At 36.1% G+C, this 24,556-nt stretch overlaps 1 protein-coding gene across 6 annotated transcripts in view; it reads right to left on the bottom strand.

Annotated features, from left to right (window-relative positions):
- The window catches only part of LOC150097752 (RNA-binding protein 4-like), a 294,888-nt gene that overhangs the window by 258,475 nt on the left and 11,857 nt on the right, over positions 1–24,556 (bottom strand). For all 6 annotated transcript variants that reach the window (XR_016549641.1, XR_016549642.1, XM_090406763.1 and 3 more), the window contains exon 2: positions 714–757. Coding sequence is in view for 4 of the 6 variants with exons in the window: in XM_090406763.1 (XP_090262889.1) it covers positions 714–722 (9 nt within the window). In the remaining 2 variants the exon portion in view is untranslated. The remainder of the gene's footprint in view (positions 1–713; positions 758–24,556) is intronic.

The raw sequence follows: 24,556 nt of genomic DNA, 5'->3' as shown, positions 1-24,556 counted from the left end.
TCTTCTATTTTCGAAAAGTTCGGTTTCTTTTTGGACAGAGGGGGTATGTTGCTTAGATTATCACTATCTCAGTCCAGAAAAATGGTGGTAAACAAAAATATGGTCTCCAATTAAATAGTAAAAAGATAAGTTGCTTTTATTAGATCTAAAATGCATCGACATACGAGTTAAAACCCAGATTTATTATTCAAGCAAATCTACTTACAGTAGATGGCATATAAATGCTTTGCATAGTTCATAAATTTACTTTTGCAATTAAGTATCTTCACAATGAATACTAATTTCTGCACATCAAACTTTTATATTTAAGACTGAAATCAGCTGCCAAATTTACAAAAACATAAGTTTAATTCACAGTAACATACTTCTGATTTAAATTTTATTTTGCTGATAAGACTAACAGGAATGATTATCATGGTACATGCAGTGAATAAGAAATGACATATGGAAAAAAAACATAAATCCAACAAATTAAACCATCCTACTATTTCATATAAAGAAAATGTGAAACCAAATGTGTGTGCACACATGAATGCTTTTCCTGAAAAGTAGAGCTTCACAGGATCCTGACACTCCAATAGGCAACTAGTTACATATATAATATGCCAAAAGGACTGATAAATCATTGTAACATCTGCCATTTTGGAACTAATCGTTGGTTCGGTTATTTTTAATTCTCATAAGTAGATAATATCTAGCTTAAAAATTCTTACCTTTACCATTTCTTAATATCTTCTGGCATGAAGGCTACCAGCACCTTAAAAAAAAAAAAAAAAAAAATTACTGATCCTTTCTCATTTCACTATTATAACAATTAATAATCATTTATCAGCAGAAACTATGACAGAATATTCATACTTATTACCTACAATTCTAAAAGGGGGGGATAAGAAAATCGTAGTGTGTTTACGTTAGGTGCTGGTTAGAACTCAAATATTTAATGAAACAAAGACACAAGTGATGAACTAAACAGTTTAATGCTTCCACTATTTCATTTATATTGTGCCCTCCAAAGAGACATCTCTGGAGGACACAATATAAATTATAACACACAAAGCAACAATGGATGCAACAGGCTTTCCCTCTCAATCTATTGCCACTTTTCTCTAGGGTAAAGAGCTCTATATACCAGTTCTTTGTGTATAGGATTTGTTGTTCTTGCAAGTTGATGTACCAGATCAGCCAACGTCCATTACTTATCAGGAATAAGTAATTCATCTGTAATTATAATTATACAAGTCTAACAGACCATACCTCAGACACCACACAGCAATCAAAGGGGGAAAACACAATTCATCACAAGTTCAAATGTGAGGCTTTTAAAAATAATTTCCCAATTGTCAATAATGTTGATAATTAACAAATGTTATAATTACTGATAATTATCAATAATTAAAACTATTCGTGTTGCCCCCCATTTCTGATCCTACAGTTAGATTACAAGTAATTTCACTGATAATGTTACTAGTTGGGATGATTTAAAAAACTTCCAAAGCTTTTCCACACATCCCCCAGAAGCTATATGGATTCCCCAAGATCCATCGTCATCAGGCCCTTACAACCTGCAGTTGAATATATTGTGTGTTTAATGCATAAAGTGAGTGTTTCTCACCATTGCTTTCTGCTTTCACAGAGAAGTCCACATCTCGTTAAGAACACACTTATCTGATCATTGCACGGATCCATCTGACATTATCATCAGTCTGGTTTTGCTTTTTAGCAACATGGCTTTAAAAGATAAAACTCAATTAATGAAACAGATTTTCCAGCCAATACTGTTAAACTTTTTTGATTTTGCAATTCTAGATATTTTAATGCTTCAGCACAAAGTGTACCAAGAAACTTAAGGTATCACACATTGGGAAATCTCTATTGCTCACTCCCTCCAAATATTTTATGGAAAAAATATGAACGTCTCCTGAGGAATCTCTCTCAAACTTGTGTTATGGTACAGATATGCTGGTAACTTCATAGTTTGGATTGGTTCCTCTGATTTAGAATATTGTCGATGATTAAGGCAATTTTCCTTAATTGTTTTCCTAAAATCCTAGAAACAAAATAAAGAAACTAATAGTTTTAGGTCTGTTAATTCTTGAACATGGTGGCATTCTTCACCTCTGTATTTCAAACAAAAAAAACTGATAGTTACATCCATGCAGTTACATCATCCTTGTCAAAAAACTGAGGCTATTAGAGCCTTACATCATGTCCATACTATGTTCATCAAGAGTTATATTACACAAGACAACAGAAGCAGGCAAAATAGCCATAAATATAATAACACAAGACAACTTTTCTTAAAAGATGACAAGATAACAAGACAACTTTTCTTAAAAGTTGTCTTATGTACTATGATTAATAGTTTCGTGAAACATTTATCAACAAAACATTCAACAATTATAAGATTCTTGCTTCACTGACCCAAAAAAAATTGCTCGCATTCCACTTCTTTATGTGAAAGGAATATCAGAATGTATTGATAAAATTCTCAAGCAGCTTAACAATCATGAAGCATTTTATCCTGTCCAAAAAAAAAAAATTAAAAAAAATTACTACCTTTTTTCTTTCTTTATCTAAAAACAAACTTCCTGCATAATTTTCCCAGGCATCTAAGTTTAATGAATCTGAACAATCTGGCAATGAAACATGCATCTCTACTAAACACAGGATCCTGTGGAAAAGCAAATTCTGCACAAAAGTAAAAAGCTCATGAAAAGGCTTTATAAAGAAAGCTGTGGAACAGTATGTCATCGTATTCTGATGTTTTTTAATTAACTAAGAATTTAATGATGTTACCTTACTATAGCTGTTGTGGCACTCTGAATTTTGTTAAGCTGTATGCTATGTTAGTATGTTTGGGGAAAGCAATAGTGAACTACCCTATAAAAACCTCACCAGGAATACTTTGTGGGCAATGCTTACAAAGTCACCTATGGTAGGTAACGACTGAAAGGGAAAATCAGTCAGTCAGTCAGTCTATGTTATTATCAGAAATTTCCTGGAAATCAAGGACTTAATGAGAGAAGCAATACATTACCCACACCAGTTATACCTTAAACTCGTTCATGTTAGATGCACTCACTACTTCAAGAGGCAAGTTGCTCCACTCACTGTGCTGCGAGATAAAAAAATCTAGCTCTTTCCCTTTCTTAACTACACAAAGTCAACTTTCACAAATGTTCCATCTCCTCTCTAACTTCCATATGGAGAAAGAAAAATGTCATAACATGGTATCTCATTAACATCCTTTCAGAAGTTTATAAGCTTATATCGATCCTCTTCCTGTTTACCAGCACCTGCAGCCCACACATTCGCAATTCCATAATCCAATTTATTTTTCTTCTTTGCAATCTCTTGATAACTTCACCCCCCCTCAGAATGCAAAAAACCAAATATGAATACAGTAGTCCAGATGCAGTTGTATCAAGGCCTTGGGGGGAAAAAAAATAAATAAAATAAAAAAATAATAATAGCATTGCAATTATCGAACAAAACATATTTGCAATCTTTGTTATGTGAACTTTGATCTTATCCACCATAACTCAAAGATGCTTGCATATCAGTTTCTTCTTGCATAATTCCGCCAATATAATATGCCAATGGAAATCTCATCACAAAAATGCATAACTTTACACTTGCTAACACTGAACTAACCATTATCATTTGCCCATTGTTCAGGCCTACTCAGTCATTCTGTAAGTTCACTAACAATAAAAACGATGATCCCTCCCTATCTTTACAACATCAGAAAACAACTGAAAATCTGCTGTTAGCTCCTTCCCAATATCAATGTATAAAGTGAACAAGCAACAAGCCAAGAACATACACTAGTGGCCAAAATTGTGGAAACCTTTTTTTTTTTGGTGTAATACCATAAAATTATATATCAATGGAAAGATAATTTAATCAAGAATGTAATGTAATAACTTTTATGAAGGATTTTTTTTTATTACAACAGCAGTTATTAAAGAAGAAAAGTGAAATACATAGGAAAAATGAGATATACAAAAATTCTCACAATGTTTGTGAGAATTTTTGTATATCTCATTACGGCCTTATTATTATGTATATTATTAATTACGGCTTTACAACACCTTCCCATGGAGCGAACCAAATTTTTTAGTTCTGCAGCTGTTATAATGTGAAACCAAGATTGAATTATTGCTTCTATTGGGTTTTATTGGTGGGTTGCTTCTGACTAACAAGTTTCTTTAGTCGGCTCCATAGAGTTTCGATTAGGTTAAGGTCTGGGCTATTCCCAGGCTATTCCAGCAGTGGAATATGATTATCTTGAAACCACTTTTTGCACACAGCAGCAACATGACATGGAGCTGAATCCTGTTGAAATATAAATGCTTCATTATCTTGGAAAAGAGCACGTGCAAAAGGCTTCAGTTTAGGCTCAGGTATTTCATTTATGTATTTTGGGGCATTTATATTCCCATTAATCATGCAAATTCTGCCCACACCTTTAGATGTCATACAACCCCAGATCATATAACACTAAGTGGGTTTCTCACGGTAGGTGTAATGCAATCAGAATACAAATCTTCTCCGATTCTTCTCCTTACGTATTTCATGCCATCACTACCAAAAAGGGAGATTTTGGTCTCATCACTGCAAATAACATTGTCCCATTGTTCCGCTGTCCAGTTAACATGGGTTTCAGCCCAGTTTAATCTTTTCAACCTTTGTTTGAGAGATAAAAATGGCTTTTTTTTCGTGGAATTCTAGCATTTAGAGCAAATTCCTGCAGTTTGCGCTGTTGTAACTTGCACTCAACTTCACATTGTGTTGCGCCATTTCATCTTGTATACACCCAGATGATTTTCTTCTGTCCCACAGGCACAGTCTCTCAATTCTTCTATCATTTGCTGTTGTGCACCTTTTCCTGCCTTTACCAGTCTGGTTTCGTAGTGACTGAGTCTCCTTAAACCTCTTCAAAAATTTAGAGATGCAACCTTTGATTAAGTTTCCACCAATTTTTCTTCTAATTTCTTCATAACAGTAGCCTTGTTCACTTTAATAGTACTATTTTACATCGTTTTCTGGGTGACCAGTCAACTCTTTGTGCCATTTCTTTAATTTTATTACATTTTACAAATTCACTAAATGAAAGAACACAAAAAAATCCAACCAACTTGATAAACAACTTGAATCACATAACACACTGACAAATGTCCTCCTCTCAGCTCCAATACATGACATCAATAGCTGAATCCTACTGTGACTTTATTGGCTCATTGCCAAAATAACATGACACCTGATTGGCTCTCTAAACACTCATACTCATTGACTACATTCAAATGAAGGAAAGCTACTTCATATCAACCTAAGCAAGCTGTGCTTCTTTTTTCTGGTTATTTGGCTGTAACTTTTCATAGAATACAGATAACTGAACAAACCTTTCTTTTAAGCTTACACGGTGATCCGAATACATTTTTTAAAATTATGGAGACAACTACCGTGTTTGAATAAAAACTTAGTTTAATATAACTAAAATCTACATTCGACGTTTCGACCTTTATGTCAAGGTCATCTTCTGGAGTATACACGACATACACAGAAAACAAGCTACACTACAATCACACTGGTTTGTTAAAGTTACTGACCAACCACTACAACAATTTTTGGCCTGACCTCTGGCAGAAAAAAAAAAAAAAAAAAAATATATATATATATATATATATACACACACATCAACACTAGAGTCCTATTATTAGTGTTATCTGTTGGTTGTAGAAATACATTGGGCGCAACAACAAGTCTATGCATCTATTTATATGCATATATTAACATCATGATTATACATGTACATTCCAGTCAGTTGGAATGTACATGGAATGGTTTTTAATACTAGCTGAAGATTGGCTAGAGTCCTGACATGCTGGATCTTTTTTTTTTTTTTCACCAGAGGTCAGGCCAACAATTGTTGTAGCGGTTGGTCAGTAACTTTAACAAACCAGTGTGATTGTAGTGTAGCTTGTTTTCTGTGTATATTGTGTATGCTCCAGAAGATGACCTTGACATAAAGGTCGAAACGTCGAATGCAGATTTTAGTTATATTAAACTAAAGTTTTTATTCAAACACAGTAGTTGTCTCCATAATTTTCAAAAATGCATAATTGAACAAATTTTGTTGCATTACATTCTTGATTAAATTATCTTTCCATTCATATATAATTTTATGGTATTACACCAAAAAAAAGTGGTGTTATGAGCCATCAAAATCTCAAAAATACACTTTTTCCAAAAGGTTTCCACAATTTTGGCCACTAGTGTACATATACCTGCGGAACATCACTGGTCAAGTCAAATCTGGCAAATTTGCACATTTCATATATGACTTTACCTATTATCTGTATTCTTTTACATGTCATCAACTCCTCATCCGAATCAATAGTTTATATTCTAATCCATCATTTCTCATTTTCCTACAATGGAACACTTCACAAATCCTGAAATTTTAATGGAACACCTTGGTTAGAGTCAAGTATCATCGGTCTTGTATTCGATGTAAAGCTAAACACACACTATCGTCAAAGCAGGCTATATCGCATCGCATCGCAAAAATGCGACAGCGCACACTACAGGTGTGCTGGGCCACATCACATTGACCTTGCTTGTGACCACACATTTCCTAGAATTGATACTGCTATCCTTCACTCGTGCTCGGAGGCGTTGCCAACCGTGGGTAGGTGAGTCAAGGCCAGCACATACTGGCCTTAATAGCACAATCCACATGCAAAGTGAGGAGCACCTGATTTTCAAATATGTTTGAACTTATCGCAGCATTTAAAACCATTCCAGGCTCATATCAATTTTGATAATTTTTCACAGAACACTTATTCACTTTCCATGGAACATACTTTGGGAAACCCTGTTCTAATCCTATATGTTCCAATTCATGCAAAAGCCTAATGAAGTATCCTGTCATTGAGCAAAGTCAAAAAGTACCACAGTATATCCATTCCCTTTTCATCCAAAACAGATGTATTATAAAATATGAGCAATTTACTCAGACATGTCCTCCCTTTATAAATCCATGCTGTTTCTTGCAAAGTATAGCTTATCTATCTCTCTATGCAACCTCTTACCAATTTCTCTAAAATCTTCACCCAGAGACACTAATACATCAGTAGTTCAACAGGATTATCATGCATTCTTTCCATTCCTGTGGGATCTTTTCTGAGCTGAGACTCAAATTATAAAACCAGATAAAGGATTTAAACAGTTCAGCTAAATATTAATATTCTTTTAGCATACGTGATCTCCATCTGACCCTATTACCAAATTCTCATCAAGGTTATGCAACAGCTCTAGATCCTCCTGCAGTCTTCCAATTTGGTAGTAAACATAATAGTGGTAGCACTGTGCTGCACACAGCATTGACTAGGATTGATAGATCACTCTTCTGACCTCAAAGTTCCCTCTTTTATATAATGTGTGAGAAAGTTGTCTCGAAATGGCTCAACGAATTCTCTCAATCTTACGAGTTTTCTCTGCTACCCAATCAAGATTGATAATTTAAGTCACCCATAATGATTACTCATCAGGATAATCTGATGATGCCCTTCATCATCTGCTGCATGGAACATTACTACTTTCACAAGCTTTTTCCTCTAACTGGACTCAAAGCATCTATCATTAGTAGCACCCTCCTCTCCCTTACAGAAAATCCATACCTTTGCACTCAATTCCAGTTACTACACCCAACTCCAAAAGTCAGATTTCACTGATGCAAATAATCTCAGGCCACAGTGTATTTGCCAAGGCAACAAACTCAACCTCTTTCTTCCTAATGTTCTGGCATTTGTATATAGACAATTTACCTCTGGCTTTTTTGTATACTTACATCTATAGTCTGCTTGGCTCAGCTGAGAACATTTTCCATCCCCCCCCCCCCCACATATATTCAAAACAACTGAATCCAATGCATACAGATCAACCCATTCAGCAGATACATAACCATGCTCGTTCGTATTCACATCATTATTGCATTTGTAACCCTTGGTTCTACATTTTATACTAATATTGCCTATGATACATTGGTAAAAATTCTAATAAACAATTTTATGTAAGTCGTGTTCTTTATTCATCCTCTCCAATACCTTAATGACCACACCAGACACTGATCTATAATTCAGTGTGTGTGTAGACTTTAGTGCAAGGACATCATGTTGGAGGTTTGAGTATGAACAGTACTGGTAAAGGATTAAAAACTATTTTAATTCTTCCAATATTACATCTGTCACAAAGACATCAGGGAGTATAAAAACTTGTAACACACACAAAGGCAACACAATACTTAATAAAAAAAATAAAAATAAAAAAACATGGATATAACATAAGTTCTATCTAGGTGTGGGAATCTGTAAGAGGCTCCAGTTGTAAATTGGGATCTCTGAGGATTACTATTTCCAATATTTTGCGAAGTTTCTTACATCTGTATTTAAATTATGCTGATTTCAGAGGGCACCTGCAAATTCTAAAAACAGTATTTCTTTTCTAAATTTACTGTCATGGAGCATGGCATTTTTTTGCAGTTGATCCTATGAGTAACATACAATGCATGATCTGCAAGACCATGACCGTCATGATTGCAGATGTATTTTGTGTTTGTCTGTGCAGATGATGGCTGCTCTACCTGTCTCTCCAAAGTATGCCAACTTAAAGGAAAAGGGAACTTTATATATACCAGGAACTGAGAGAAGAGAGCTGATTTTAATAGAATGGATAAAGATAGCAGTTTCAGGTGGGGGCTTAAAAGCTAAACAGAGGTTATATTTCTTTAAGGACTTTGCTATTTTTTGGATGTGACCAAGACATAGGAGTTGGCATTTCTGAAATCCCTCTGAAGAAATGGTCATGGATTGGGGGGGATCGATATTTTTTTTTTTTTTTTTGTAATTCTGTAGGTACTGTAACCATCAAATAGTGAAGTGTCATCTATATGGTTCTGTTGAAAGAAGCTAAACTGGAACTAAGACTGTAGGCTCTACTGTTTATAGTCTCAAACTCTACAATCAGAGTTTTAATGATGTGATATGGCTGAGAGAAGGTAATGAGAAAGTTCATGAATGGATTTGCCTATGTGAGTAAGTTTCCTGTATACTGTGAAGGAGAGGTTACCACAGGAAGGCATGGTAAGGTTTTCAGGAAGGTTATTACACCACTGTTAGTTTCCTTTTCCATAGTAAATTTGATTCTTGGATGTTGACTACTGGGCCATGAGACCAAACAGAGAGCACACACACCATCTACACAGCTTAGTCAGATGGGCTTGGCGAGGGGGCTGAGTCTATAGCTTGTTTTTCAAAATTTTCTGTGTAAAAATTGGCAATGGAGATGAAAGGAAAGGGGAGAATCCATAGTAGTTGACTAAAATTTTGTTCTTCCAAGAAAAATATCCAGAATGGATGGCAAAGGAAAAGAGATCTACGATATTAGAAGGAAAAACATTTTAAGAGTGTTAAGGTGTCATTCAAAGGAATATTAGTAAACAGAGGTGATGTCAAAGATAACCAATATATCTATTATTTAATAGTAGATTCTCAATAGAAGTTTTAAAATGGATAGTATTTATATAAGATCTGATATGACCAATGAGGGAGTAAGAGCTCTCTAGTTGCTTTAATAATTTATAGCATGGGGAATCAGTGATATCTACTACAGGTTTAGAGGAATTGGATTTCTAATAAACCATATATCTGAGGGAACAAGAACAGAAGGATAATTTTATTATTATATTTTTTTTATTTATTATTATTATTTTTATTTTATTTTATTTTTTTTTTTTTTGTGTGATACTGGCAGATCAGGAAGTTCCTTGAGTAACTTTTATATTTTAATCTGAGTTTTGGTGGGATCATAATTAATGGGATGTAGGTGGAGTGATTTCCGAGAATATCTAATTTAAAATTGTATTCAGTGATCTGCTCTAGTGATAATTATACTATTATCTTTTCAGTCTTCCGATGGCACTGAACTGGCCACAAGATAGATTTCCATTCAGAGGCAACAACTGAGAAAGAATATTGGCAATGTCCAGTTTGATGTTAGCTATTTCAGGTGCTAAGATATTAGATGCCACATTCTATATTGACCATTAAGTCTAGTACTCATATTTGCTTTGGTGCTGCAGCAAAACTGTAGATGAGGCTTAGGGCACTGAAGGCATCTTCATTAAGCCTTTCTGATGTCAGATTCACTATAGTATGAAGAGATTGAATTGAAGCTGGGGTTAAGAATTGCACGGACCATTGTACTTTTTGAAATGCTTATTTCTTATTTTTAAGATTTTTTTTTGAGAAGAAGCTTCTAAAGTACACCCTCTTTACACTGCTTTTAAGCCCCACCTGAAACTATTTATCCTTAACCATTCTACTAGAGATCAGCTGCATTCTCTCAGTTCCTGGTGTATAGGAGAGTGAATTTAGATTAAGAGTGACTGACCTGCAGCGGGAGATAGATGAGTTGAAAGAGGAGGTGGAATGTCTAGTGAATGAGAGCAGAAGTATGAAAGATAAGATTAGGAGAATGGAAGAGATGAATGCAAGGCGAATCAGAGTAGGAGAGAGAGAGAATTTAAGGAGTATGAGTGAGAGGTATGGGGGTGCTAGAAGAGGAGAGATTGGAAACAGTAGAAGAGAAGGAATGAGAGAGAGGTATGGGAATGCTAGCAGACGAGAGGATGAAAACAGTAGGAGAGACGGAATGAGAGAGAGATATGGAAGTGCTAGAAGAGGAGAGAATGGAAACGGTAGGAGAGATGGAATGAGAGAGAGGTATGGGAATGCTAGAAGACGAGCGGATGGAAACACTAGTAGGAGAGACAGAATGAGAGAGGGATATGGAAGTGCTAGAAGTGGAGAAAATGGAAACAGTAGGAGAGAGGGAATGAGAGAGATGTATGGGAGTGCTAGAAGAGGAGAGAATGGAAACAGTAGAAGAGAGAGGTATGGGAATGAAAGAAGAGGAGAGAATGGAAACAATAGGAGCGATGGAATGGTAAGAGGTATAATGTATGGTGACTCAATGATCCGTGGTGTTCAGGATAGGATGCGTGAGGAGTGTTTGCCAGGAGGAACAATAGAAAGGGTGGCTATGGCAATTAAGAGAAGTGAAAGGGTGGATGAGATGATTGTGATGGTAGGAACGAATGACTTGAGTGGTAATGTAAGTCGGGCAGCGAGAGATATGAGATTTTTGCTTGAGACTGTACGGAAGAAGACAGAGAGAGGAAAAATAGTGTGCGTGTTGCCTAGGTATGATAATGATGAGCTGAGCAGAAGAGCGGTGATATTGAATGGCATAATAGCGAGAATGTGTGACAAGAGAGGACTGGTATATGTGGATGCTTGGAGTGCGTTTGAGGAAAGAGAGGAGTTGTTTGCGAGAGACCGTTTGCATTTGAATGAGGAAGGACGTAGGCATCTGGAGAGATTGCTGTTCTGAACGAGTCAGTGTGTCCCAGGGAGGATGATAGCAGGGGTGGCCTCTTGTGGGAATGGATACTTGGGAGAAGGGAGACAATGTCAGGTAAGACTGAGCCCAGTGGAGTCTAGAAGGGATAATGCTGGGTATAGAAACAATGGCATTTATATGCTGTATACTAATGCCAGGAGTATCCGGAATAAGGGAGAGGAATTGGTGGCGCAGATAGCATCAGCCTGGCCAAAAATTATTGCGATCACTGAGACGTGGTTGACAGAATTGGATATAAAAACAGGAATAGAAGTCACTGGGTATAGCATTTTTCGCCAGGATAGGAGGGGAAAGCGTGGTGGTGGGGTGCTGCTTATGATAAGTGATGACCTATGTCCTCTAAGAGTGGAAAATTTGGAAGGTAGTGAGACAAATGATTTTGAGAGCGTATGGTGTGAGGTAGAGGTAGGCAAGACAGGATATTTAGTGGGGTGTTGCTACAGACCCAGGAGCACAGAGGATGGGGACCAGGAGATGTTTAGACAGCTAAGTTTGGCAAGTGCAAGAAGAATGATTGTTATGGGAGATTTTAACTTCAGTAGTATAAATTGGAGAGAGGAAGATGCATGTAACAATAGGGGAATGGAATTTCTAGAATTCTTGAGGGACAAATGTCTTAGGCAACATGTAACAGAGGGAACAAGAGGTTCAAAAATTTTGGATTTGGTTATAGCATCAGAAGAGTTGATAATAACTGAGTTGACGTCTCTCCCACCAGTTGGAGAGAGTGACCATATGGTTTTGACTTGGAAAATGAATAGACATGCAGGAGTATCAAAGAGACGGGAACTTATGTGGAATTATAAGGCAGGTGATTATAATAGTCTTAGACGTCAACTTCGGGAAGTTTCATGGAGGGAGGAATTGGAAGGCCGGGATATCACCAGTGCGTGGGAAATTGTGAAAGAATATTTGTTATCAGCAATGGTAAGTTGTATACCACGAGTGAAGAAGAGGGCGCAATTTGGAGTAAAGTGGATGACAAACAATATTAAACAGGAATTGCATGCGAAAAAGAGGCTATGGAAGAGATATAAGGAGACAGGTGAAGAGATGCATGAGGAATATAAGACACAGGCCAGAAGAGTGACTCGTGTGGTAAGGAAAGCGAAACTGGAATATGAGAGGAGATTGGCCCTAAGATCCAAAGAAAATCCTAGGGAATTTTTTAGCTATGTGGCCAGTAGGAGGAGAAATGACTGTGGAAGAATGATATTGTGGGATAAAAATGGGAATAGAGTGACTGATGCAGAGGACATAGTGGAATTGTTCAATGAACACTTTATTGGAGTATTTCATCCTAGAGGAGTCAGTTTTAATGCTAGAGGGATAGGACTGGTACGAGGTCTGGAGGTACAGGAGGAGAGTGTGTTTCAGATACTGAGTACTCTGGATGTCAGTAAAGCTGTGGGACTGGATGGTATTTCGCCACGAGTTTTGAGAGAATGTGCTAGGGAATTGACAATACCTTTAACGTGGCTTTTCAATGAAAGTCTGGCTTTGGCAAAGGTGCCCAGGGAATGGAAGGAAGGTAAGATAGTGCCATTGCATAAGGGTGGTAACAGACTGGAAGTGTCTAATTATAGGCCAGTCTGTGTGTCATCAGTAGTTGTTAAGATCTTGGAGAAAGTAGTGAGGGACCGTGTACAGCATTGGGCAGATGAGGGTAATGTTATCTGTGAGAATCAACATGGATTTGTGAAAGGACGCTCTTGTTTTAGCAATATGCTAGCCTTTTATAATAAAGTTACAAGAGCATTAGATGAGGGAAAGGCATATACTGCAATTTTCTTAGACTTGGCGAAGGCATTTGACAGGGTGCCACATGATAAGCTGATATTTAAGTTGCAGCACATGGGTCTGGATGTCAGATTGGTCAACTGGATTCAGGATTGGCTGTCTGATAGGTATCAGAGAGTTGTGTATGGTGGAGCAGTTTCCAGGAGGCAGAGGGTTACAAGTGGGGTCCCACAGGGCTCAGTACTAGGACCTATATTGTTTAACCTTTATATCAATGACATAGCCAGTGGATTGCAGGGGGATATTCAGTTGTTTGCGGATGATGCGAAGCTTGGAAGGATTATTAGTAATAGTGCAGATGTGGTAGCCCTGCAAGAGGATTTAAATAAGCTAGATAGATGGGCAAATGAATGGGGGTGTCAGTTTAATGCAGCAAAATGTAAGGTCTTGAGGTTTGGGAAACATCGATGGGATGCTGCATACTCTATGGGAGGAGTTATACTGGAAGAAGTAGGGGAGACAAGAGATCTGGGGTTGATGATTGATAGAAACCTGAAGTTTAGGGGACATATTGCAAAGGTGGTGAAGGTAACACAGAGGATTGCTGCTATTATGAGAAGGACACTGACCTGCAGAGATAAGAGGGTTATCATTCCGTTGTATAAGTCTCTGATCAGACCACACTTGGACTATTGTTCTCAGATTTGGTCCCCAGGATTTGAAGGGGATAAATTAACCGTGGAAAGGATACAAAGACGGATGACAAAGATGGTTTCAGGGCTGTACAAGGATAGTTATGAGGATCGGCTTAGAGAATGTGGACTGCAGAGTTTGGTGGATAGAAGAAGGAGAGGTGATATGATTGAGACTTTTAAACTGTTGAGAGGTGGTTACAGGGTTGACACTGGGGAGTTCTTTCGCTTGGTTGATCAGCGGGAAGGAGTGATGACAAGAGGCCATCCCTGGAAGTTACGAAAGGAAACTGTGAGCAAGAGGGTAAGGAGTGGTTTCTTTGTGTGGAGGGTGGTTGAGCCGTGGAATGCATTGCCTGATGGAGTGGTGGGAGCGAGAACGGTCAGTGGGTTTAAGGAGTGGTATGATAAACTTTGTGTTTCTCAGGGGGGGACTTCCCCTCGATGAGTCTTGACAGACTTTATGTCTTAGAAAGGACCTCCCTCGATGAGTCTTTTGACTCCTTGGAGGCCTGAATAATAATAATAATAATAATAATAATAATAATATAGTCTCCTGTTTCTGCAAGTTGGCATACTTTAGAAAGAGAGGTAGATCAGCCACCATCTGCATAGATGAACATAAAAAATACTTCTGCAATCATAACAGTCATTTTGGTCTTGCAGATCATGCAGTAGATAAGATCAATTGGGAAAAAAAACTACCATGCTCTATCAGAGTAAATTTAGAAAATAAACTGTTTTTAGAATCTGCAAGTGCCCTCAAAAATCAGGCCTAATTTAAAAATACAGATTTCATTGTGAAGAATTTATGGAGACAAAAACACATGTGCTGGAGTAATTACTTATGATTATGAAAATAACACTTGCTGTCTCAACCTCTGTATTGAGGTCATCAACATATATATATGCACAGGACACAAGCTACATGACACTATATAAAAATAAGAAATATAAATGTTTTGTTAATCGTTTACCCTAGCCTGACCTTGGGTGAAAAAATAATAATAAATAAAAAATTATATATTATAAATTAAAAATTCACAAAATGAAATAAATTTTTTATATATATAAGCATAATAATACACATATGAAAAAAAAAAGTTTTATAGCAGAACTATATTAAACACATCTCTACAGTAATCTTGTATTGGGGTTCTGCCTCATGTTCTGGATGCTATCTAGATTGCAGATGGGTCCTCCAGATTCTTGGAATTACTAATCCATCATTCTTGTTTAGGTTCTGATGATGTTTCACATCTCACAAGCATCCTAGAACTTTCTTTCAAACCAGGTTTTTGTGCTGACTTAGTACCTTTCTAGATGATTCTATGATTTGTTTGAAGTGCATGGTCTGACAGACCTATTTTACCATAGGGGAGGAATTTAATGTGCCATTTATATTAGTCTTTTCTTATAGGGATGGTGCACCCTGTTTCTCCTATGTAAAGGTAGGTTGCAGGTGCACTGAATTTTGTAAACCACTGGGTGGGCAAGGTAAGGAAGGGGAAATCTTTGGATGAGCCAAGTATACCTTTTAATTTTGCAGTAGGTTTGAAGGTTGCCTTAATATTGTATTTATGTAGTGTTCTATTTTTTCTGATATCCCCTTAATGCATGATATGGCTATGGCATTCTTGTAATCTTTTTTTTTTGCTTTTAGTGGTATTATTGTGGAGGAACTTGAACTGTTTTTTTTGATGTAGCCATTTTTTTTTTCATTAGAGCAAACTGTGTTTGAGGTGACCCCTAGTTTTTGTGCATGGATATATGTATTGGCCTGTGTGTGTGTGTGTGTAGGTTTGCAGTGAATGAAAGGTTTCTTCAATTAACATCTCTTTACAGAGTGTGTAAACCCCAACTATGAAATCAGAGGTGATAGTATGGTTTTTCCTGGTTTAACCTCTGACCTTTGTTTTTGGTGCCATGAACATTTGAACGCCAAGAGGTAACTGAACATTCTGGAGAATGAAATGCTTCCTACTTTGTGGCATCTCTACAGAAGTGAGAAGTAATACTATTTATTCAAGGCCATATATTTTAGCTTGAATAAGATTAGGTAAAGTCTTATTCTAATCATACATCAATATTTTTTCCTAAGAGCTAATGAATTATCAAATATTGCAATATTTCCTCAGTTACACCATTGCATTATGTATAACATCATGTGGCTTACTTTTTCAAATCATCTACTATTTGCATTCTATTTTGTAATCAACTGTTGTCACCACTGATGATAGTCTGTAATATTCAAGCTGAAATACATGGATTTAAATAAATAGTATTACTTATCCCTTGTGATTTTCATGTTAACTGAAGAAACCTCTCATGGCACAAGTATCTCTTAAACAACACGAATGAAAGACAGCCTGAGAGAAGACATCTGACAAGTGCATCTAGAAAAGGAAGAGAGTTATTGTTTACAATCTCGATGGTAAATTGGATACATTTGTGTTGTTTGTTCAGGTGGCTTAGAAATGTATTTAATGTTTCAGTAACAATAAGAATTTATCATCATTCATCAAATTCCTGATATGTATACTCTGGGAGTGTACAGGCTATTATGATAATATTACATGAAAACATTACACCATTACTAACTTCCAATTGCCAATTTTCCTCCAAATTCATCTGTTATCTGTCAAGACAATATTATCACTCTACCTACATCTTGGTTTTCCTCTGGGTCTTTTTTTTTTTTTTTTTTTTTTTTTTTTTTTGCCAACCTAGCAAAGAACACTTGGTTTGCTAATCCATTCTGCTTAAATGACCATACTACTTGAGATCAGCTCTACTAACACATTCCTGAATGCTAACAATGGCAAGTTTTTTCTTAATATATTCTCATTTTTATTGATACCATCTCTGTTCACTAATCTTATCAGAATTCATATCAGAGGTCTCCAGTCTTTAATCAAGTGTTATTTCTAACCCAGCTCTCAGCTCCATAAAATAAAATTGATTTGAATACAGTTTTGTAAACAGCTAATTTAGTATTTTGATTCATTTCCCTCTTATTCTATATAAATTTATTCAGCTGACTTCCTATCATATCAGCTTTGCTAAATCCATTGTCTATTTCCATATTTAATTTACCATCTTCACTAAAAATTGTGCCTAAATAGCTGAAATGTTTTACTTGTTCTATTGGTTCTTCATTCAGGATACAACTGATGTTTACAATGTTTCTGCTTATTTTCATTATCTTTGTATTGCTGATTTTCATACCAAATTTATTACAACAGTTATTCGATTTATTCAAGGAATCTTGCAGACTTGTACTGAATTTATTTCCAAGTATAACATCTGCATAAATTAAAGAACTGAGATTAACATCACTAATTTTGATATTTTGAACTTTTCAACCATGCCATATGTAGAAAAGAACTTTTATTCAAGACTCCTGAAGGAATCAGTTATGCTCATCCATTCACACAGATTACTGAATAAAAACCAAAGATTAAGTGACATGGAAGTCACTTATTAAATCTTAACTCTCTCATATTTCATTTTGTCAATCCCCACACACCGTTAGATGTAGACAGATAAAGAATGGCACATGATTATGTTTAATGGTTAACATGTTTGCGTTTTAATTTTTTTAGCATTCAGTCAACTTTGTGACATTTGTAATTATATTTTTGATGTTTAAATCTTGAAGAGGTCACCAGTTCTATTTTTATGTGATGGAACTAGTAGGTGTATTTTACATAATTTAACAACTAATAGATTCCTGTTGTTACAAAATGTATACTCTTCTAAAGTGAAGAGTATACACTTGGAAAGTCAGCTATTCTGGTGCATCTGACACTTTCCTTAGATATGCATTCACTAAAATTCTCTCATTTAACATTCTTCCTTTAAGAGAACCAGGACGTCCTATTAAGAGATTCAACAATGACTTCTAGGGCCAAAACAGGCCACTCTAGGCCTAAATCCTTGACAGATATGATGATAAACTTAGTACAAAGTAATTCTCTCAGATTTACTTTCGTTTCAACTTCTTTACATAATCCAATTCTACCTTCCTGACCATGGATGCTCTATACTGCTTTCAAACCTCAGTCTTTTCCCAATGTTCCACAACATTCTCTTTATCAGTGGTGCACTCAGGATTTAATCTTGGGGAGGGCTGAGCACTCAAGAATTAATTTTGGGGGGGGGGGGGCTAGTTGAGTAGATGATTTGAAAATACACACTACACATTGCATACGACCTATGACTGAGCACCTGCAGTGATCGTCAATACATGATGCAGGTGATCTCCTCTGGCCCGGCTCAGGCAAATGAAGTAGCACTCAGGCACCCAAGCACTACTTCATTTGCCTTGGGTTCACAGCGGCTGTGATTCCTGAGTGCTGTGACCACTAATTCATAAGTAGCATAGAAATAGAAGACACAACACAACATAAATTAAAAAAATGAATTTTAATTAGGAAAAGATTTTTGGAAATTTTTCTAGTGTTTTTTCCTTTTACTTTTGGGGGGAGCCAAGGCCCTTTGTCTCCTTCCTGGGTGCACCACTGCTCTTTATTCTTGCTTAAAAGTATTATTCATCTCTTTAACTTCAATGTGATTTATTCTCCTAATGCTGGTATCCTGTAATATTGCGTCCTTCAAACTCCTCTGACTACTTCACATTTATATATAAACTATGCTATTTGCTATGATGAAGCAAACCTTGACATATAAGGATAAGGAAGTAATTTTGCCTCTTTATAAGACTTTGATAAGACCACACTTGGATTGCACAGATTTGGTCTCCTGGGTTCCAAGGGGTAAAGAAGTGGAAAGGGTGCAAAGAAGAGTTACAAAGATTATATCTGGATTATGGGATTTAGATTATAAGGACAGATTGCAAGTATGCTGATTAACAGGAGAAAGAGGGGTGATATGATAGAGGTCTATAAACTTTTGAATAGGTGTTATAGCATTTCAAATGATGAAATTTTTTGTTATATGAAAGGCAGGGAGAGAACATGGGGGCATCCATGAAAGTTAAGGTTTTTCTCAGTCAAGAATGGGTTAAGAGCTAGGTTTTTCTCCCAGAGAGCAGTGAGTGAGTGGAATAATTTACCCTTACAGGTAGTGAGTGCATCTAGTATGAATGAATTTAAGGGAAGGTATGATAGCTGGGCTGTGTAATTTACAGCCTCCCTCAATGAGTCCTTGACTCCCTGGAGGTCTCAGATAATAATATGTTATTATATAAAGGACACTTGACTTGTAGAAGTAGGGAGATTCTTGTTCCTTTTTTTTTTTATAAGGTTTTGATTAGGCCACACATGGACTATTGTGCTCAGATTTGGTCATCTGGTTTTCAGAAGCATGAAGAGATGTTGGAAAGGGTCCAAAGGTGACTGACTAAGGTAGTTTCTAACCTCTAGAATGTCGAGTATGAGGAAAGCTTGAGAAGATGTAATTTGCAGAGTCTGGTGGACATGAGGAAGAGGGGAGATATGATTGAGACCTACGAGTTAGTAAGGGATCTTACTAACTCGTACTTACTATAGGATCAATGCTGGAGTTCTACATAAAATAGTGGGAGATCAGGGGAGAACCAGAGGTCATCCCTGAAAACTGTATAAAGAGAGTGTGAGTAGGGGAGTGGGAAGCAGGTTTTTTCGAGTTTGGGTGTGTTTAAGACACGGTATGATGAGTTGTGTGTGATAAAAGGACCTCCCAGATGAGTCTTTAATTCCATGAGTTCTTGGGGTAATAATAATAATTAATATATATATATATATATATATATATATACTATTCATCCAAGCTTGATTTGTTTCCTCAGCCTTAAGTAAATGGCTGGTTATATTCCACTAATTCTAGCCCTACCCAAGGGCCTATGAGTTGTGGAAATGCCTTTGAATATGAATGCTATGCCGAACAAAGTGGCCTTTTACAGCTGCCTGGTTTTTAATCCATCTAACTCGAGTGCTTCCAGATGTTTTTTTCAATGTTTTGGGGATGCATCTAAAGCACCTATTATTATGGGAACAACTTTTGTTTTCTTTTGCAAATTCATTCAACTTCGACTTGCAACTTATGATACTTGGTAATTTTTTCAGTTTCTTTTTTGTCAATTCGGCTATCTACTGGTACTGATATTTCAATAACCTGAACACCCTTGTATTCACTTTTTTCAACCACTATTATATCGTCTGTATTACATTCCAAGATTTTGTCTGGATTTTGAAATTCCAGAGTATTTTAGCTTTTTCATTCTCAATCACTTTTTTGGTCAACTTTATGCTTCCGACAGCCTTTAGATACTTTAAACCCATATTTTTTACATAAATGCCAGTGAATTATCTTAGCTACATTATCATACCTTTTATGGTACTCAATTTGTGCGCTTTTGCTGCACCCACTTATGTGGTCTACCGTTTCTTCCTTCTCTTTGCACAATCTGCATATACTGTCTTCTTGAATTTTTTGTATTTTTGCCTTCATAGCATTAGTTTTAATGGCCTGTTCTTGCAGTGCAAAAATTACCAACTGCTTCTTTCTTTAGTACTCCATTTCTCAACCATTGCTAGGTCAAGTTGCTGGCAGTGATGTCCTCTATGCTGTGAAGGCATTTTCCATGAAATGCCTTATTTTTCCATCTTTCAGTTCTCACTTTTACTTGGTTGGTCTTTTAGTCCAATTTTGTCTCCATGGGTTTAAATAAAACCTCTTTCCTTAGCTCAATTAGAAATTTTTCTGTTGTTTGCTCAGATAATCATTCATTTTTCTTCAACAACTTGCTTTACTTGTAATAATCCTCTGCCTCCTTTTTAGCATGATAGGTAGAGACTATCAATGTCACTGCGAGGATTGAGGGCATGGTGCATTGTCATTAATTTTTGAGTTTTTCGGTCTAAATTTTCCATCTCTAGCTAGGTCCATTCAACAATGCCTACCGAATATCTCAGAACAGGTATGGCCCAGATGTTAATCGCTTTTATCAAATTTCCACCGTTGAGCATTGACTTAAGGAGTTTTCTTAGTCATCTTATGCATTCTGCTCTAGTTTTTTCTTTGATCTTATTGCCCAGAAATTATTCACAACTGGAATAACTTTCCTCTTGTTATTCCAGTTGTGCATTTGTCTAAGCCAAAATCCATCAATATCTTGATTGAATATGTGCACAGTATTAAGCAATGATCCAAGTTCATTCTCTGATTTTGAGTACAGTTTCAGATTGTCCATGTATAAAAGGTCAGATATTTTTGCACATTTTTGAGCAGTTTGGTAACCATGAATAGTAGTTAAGGGGATCAATGACAAGATAAACAATAAAGGAAATAATGAGTCTTCTTGAAAGATACCTTTTTATGCTTACCTCCACAATTTCTTCTCTATTCAGAACCGGTTTCCCAATTCTTCATGCTGATTTGCAAGAATTTTTGTACGTTTTTGCTAATACTGAATAGTTCTGTGCATTTTAAAATCAAACTATGAAGCATTGAATCAAATGCTTTTTTATAATCTATCCAACCCATATCAAGGCTAGTTTTTCTGTTTGCAATTCTGAAAAATTGCAAACAGAAAAACAGAAACATTTTGTCAATCAGCAATTGGTATTTTGTGCCTCTTGAATTTTTGCTGCTACCTTTTTGTTCAATTGGAAAAAGAGAATATGCTTTAAGATAGCTGTATATTTTGTCAGCTAGTATGCCTGTGAGTAGCTTAAAGTTGTTGGCAGGCAGATTATTGGTCAAAGGTTTTCTGGCTTTGGACCTTTTTTTTGGACCAAGCCACATATTTTTAAATGTGGAAATATTCATGAATTATTGTTAATTTTCACACATCGAAATCTTTCAGCATTCGGGAAAGGGCACTGTTTATGATCGGTCGATCATAAAAATTGCCTGCAAGCCGATTACAACAATGGGTAGATTATCCTCTGTTCTCAAAACTGTACTAAATAACATCTGCGTTGCAAATGTTAGTGACCAATCAGCAAGGAAGTATAAAGAAAATTTTTCCACTGAAATTAAAGATCAAGGTAATCTGTATCCGGTTCTCAAATCTAGTAATACTGAATGAATACTTTCTTCGCAAGTTCATATTGTAGGGTGAAAGTGCTTCTTTCGAAACCATAGTGCCGTGAATTTTTAAAAGTAATAGGTAATTCATATGAAATTTTAATATCAATAAGAGACAAGGGACTTTGTTTAATTTTGGTGTTAAGAAACCTCCTTAACAAGAAACCATCACAAACACCTTAGTGAAAGTGTTTGTGATGCAAAAGATAGTGATTCATCCACCTCCAACCTATAATGCGATCTCTGGGATGTACAAAAAGAGGGGAAAACTACCAGCACACAGGAGGAAAAAGTCTGCATTCACTCATACTTATAATACTATAAATTTTTGTTGATCAGAATGGGTGATCACCAAATCAGCACAAATTAATTTAATGATGTTGGCCTGAGGAAACTACGATATGCTACAAGTTTCATTAGTCTAGTGATTGATAACTGATTTAAATGAAATTTTATATTTATCAATATGTCACACCATATACATAAGTGTATTAATACTTTTTATGATTATTCCATAATTAATTATTAATCTTCCTACCTACAATTTTCTGCCAAATCAATCTATTACCTGTCAAAGCTAAAACATTGTCAGATCTTATATTTATATATGTATCTTCTAAGGCACTTTTTACCGTATCAATCCACTTATATCTTGGTCTTCCTCTGGGTCTTTTTCCTGCCAACCTGGCAGAGAACACTTGTTTGGCTAATCTTCCCTCGCCCATTCTGTTTAAGTGACCATACCACCTGAGATTAGCTCTGCTAATGCATTCCTGCATGCTGACAACGTCAAGTTCTTTCCTAATATCCTAGTTTTTAATATGATATTGCCATTGATGCCATCTGTTCATACCCCTAATCTTTCTCTGGACTCTCATATCTGTGGTCTCTAGTCTTTGGTCAAATGTTTTACTTCTGACCCAGCTCTCAGATCCATAAATTAAAATTGGTTTGAACATTGTCTCGTATACTGCTAATTTAGTGTTTTGACTAATTTCTCTCTTATTCCATATAAATTTATTCAGTTGACTTCCTACATACCAGCTTTGTTGATTCTGTTGTCTATTTCCATATTTAATTTACCATCTTCACTAAAAATCGTGCCTAAGTAGCTGAAATGTTTTAGTTATTCTATAGGTTCTCCATTCACAATGCAGTTGATATTTTCAATGTATCTGCCTATTTTCATTGTCTTTGTCTTCTTATTCCTGACCTTAATACCATATCTATCACAACAGTTATTCAATTTAGTCAGGGAATCTTACAGACTTGTAGCAGATTTATTCAGAAGAATAACATCATCTGCATAAAGCAAGGAGCTGACATTAACATCTCCAATTTTGATATCAGGTTTAATACCAGTTTCCTTCATAATGTAATCCATATAGATAATGAATAACACAGGTGATAATGTACATCCTTGTCTGACACCAGATTTAACATTAAACCATCTCCCTGTACTTCCTTAAATTCTAACTGCTGACTTACAACTCAAATAAAGACTAAGTATTGCTTGATATAATGATCCACTCAAACCATACAACTGTAGTGTTTTGAATAGCTTTACTCTTGGCACCTCGTCATATGCCTTTTCCAGATATACAAAACTTAAATACAGATCTTTGCTATATTCCCATGATTTCTCAACTATCTGTCGTAAAGTGAAGGTCTGATCCTGACAGCCTCTATTTGGCTTGAATCCAGCTTGTTCTTCAGCAAGTTTTTCTTCCACAATTCTTCTCAACCGTTTCTCAAGTATACCAGAATAAATCTTACCAGGAACACTCAGCAGAGAAATACCTCTGTACTTCTCACAATCAGTTTTATTTCCCTTTTTATATATATGGGTACTATGAGAGCTCTACTCCAATCATCTGGAATTCGTCCTTCTGTCCAGGCTCTCTGAGCTGCAGTGTAGTCACTGTAAAATTTTTATACCTCCATACTTGCGATTTCTGGTCTGATATCATCTACTCCAGCTGCCTTTCCACATTTCAGACTTTTCATGGCTTTTTCTACTTCAAGCATGGATATGTATTCCTGATTGCATGCCTGGTCAGTGTTTTTTATTACTGTGCTGTCATCACTGCTAGTTTCATTTAGCAAGTTTTTAAAGTAATTACTTCATACTTCAAGGATATCTTTTTGTCCAGTTTTCATATCACCTTTGTCATCTCTAATTCCTTTTACAGCACTCTTTCCTCCATTTCTGAACTACTTCAACAACCTCCAGAATATCTTGCCACCTTCATGATATTTATTTTCTATGTTCTTACCAAAGTCTTCCCATGACTTTTGTTTAGTTAGTTTTACACACTGTTTAGCTTTCTTACATTTGTCTCTGTATTCTCTAAGAGCACTAGCTGAGTTATTTGCCAGGAAAGTTTGATATGCTTTCTTCATTTCCTTCACTGCCTCTTTAACTTCCTGTGTCTACCATGGAGTTCTGATTTTTCTATCCTTGCAGACAACCTCACCACATGCCTCTCTGGCAGAATCAATCAATGCTTTCTTCAGAGTTTGCCACTGAATCTCCAAGGTTTGATTCCTGTTCTCAAACTCTTTCATTTTTTCTTGAATAATGTTTGTATATTTTATAATAA

The sequence above is a fragment of the Typopeltis vanoorti genome, chromosome 17, assembly GCF_054136105.1.
Source record: "Typopeltis vanoorti isolate ZY-2024b chromosome 17, IOZ_Tvanoo_1.0, whole genome shotgun sequence".
NCBI classification, from domain to species: Eukaryota; Metazoa; Arthropoda; class Arachnida; order Uropygi; family Thelyphonidae; genus Typopeltis; species Typopeltis vanoorti.
Note: the sequence above shows the minus strand (reverse complement) of the source record. Positions and strands in the feature narration are given on the sequence as shown.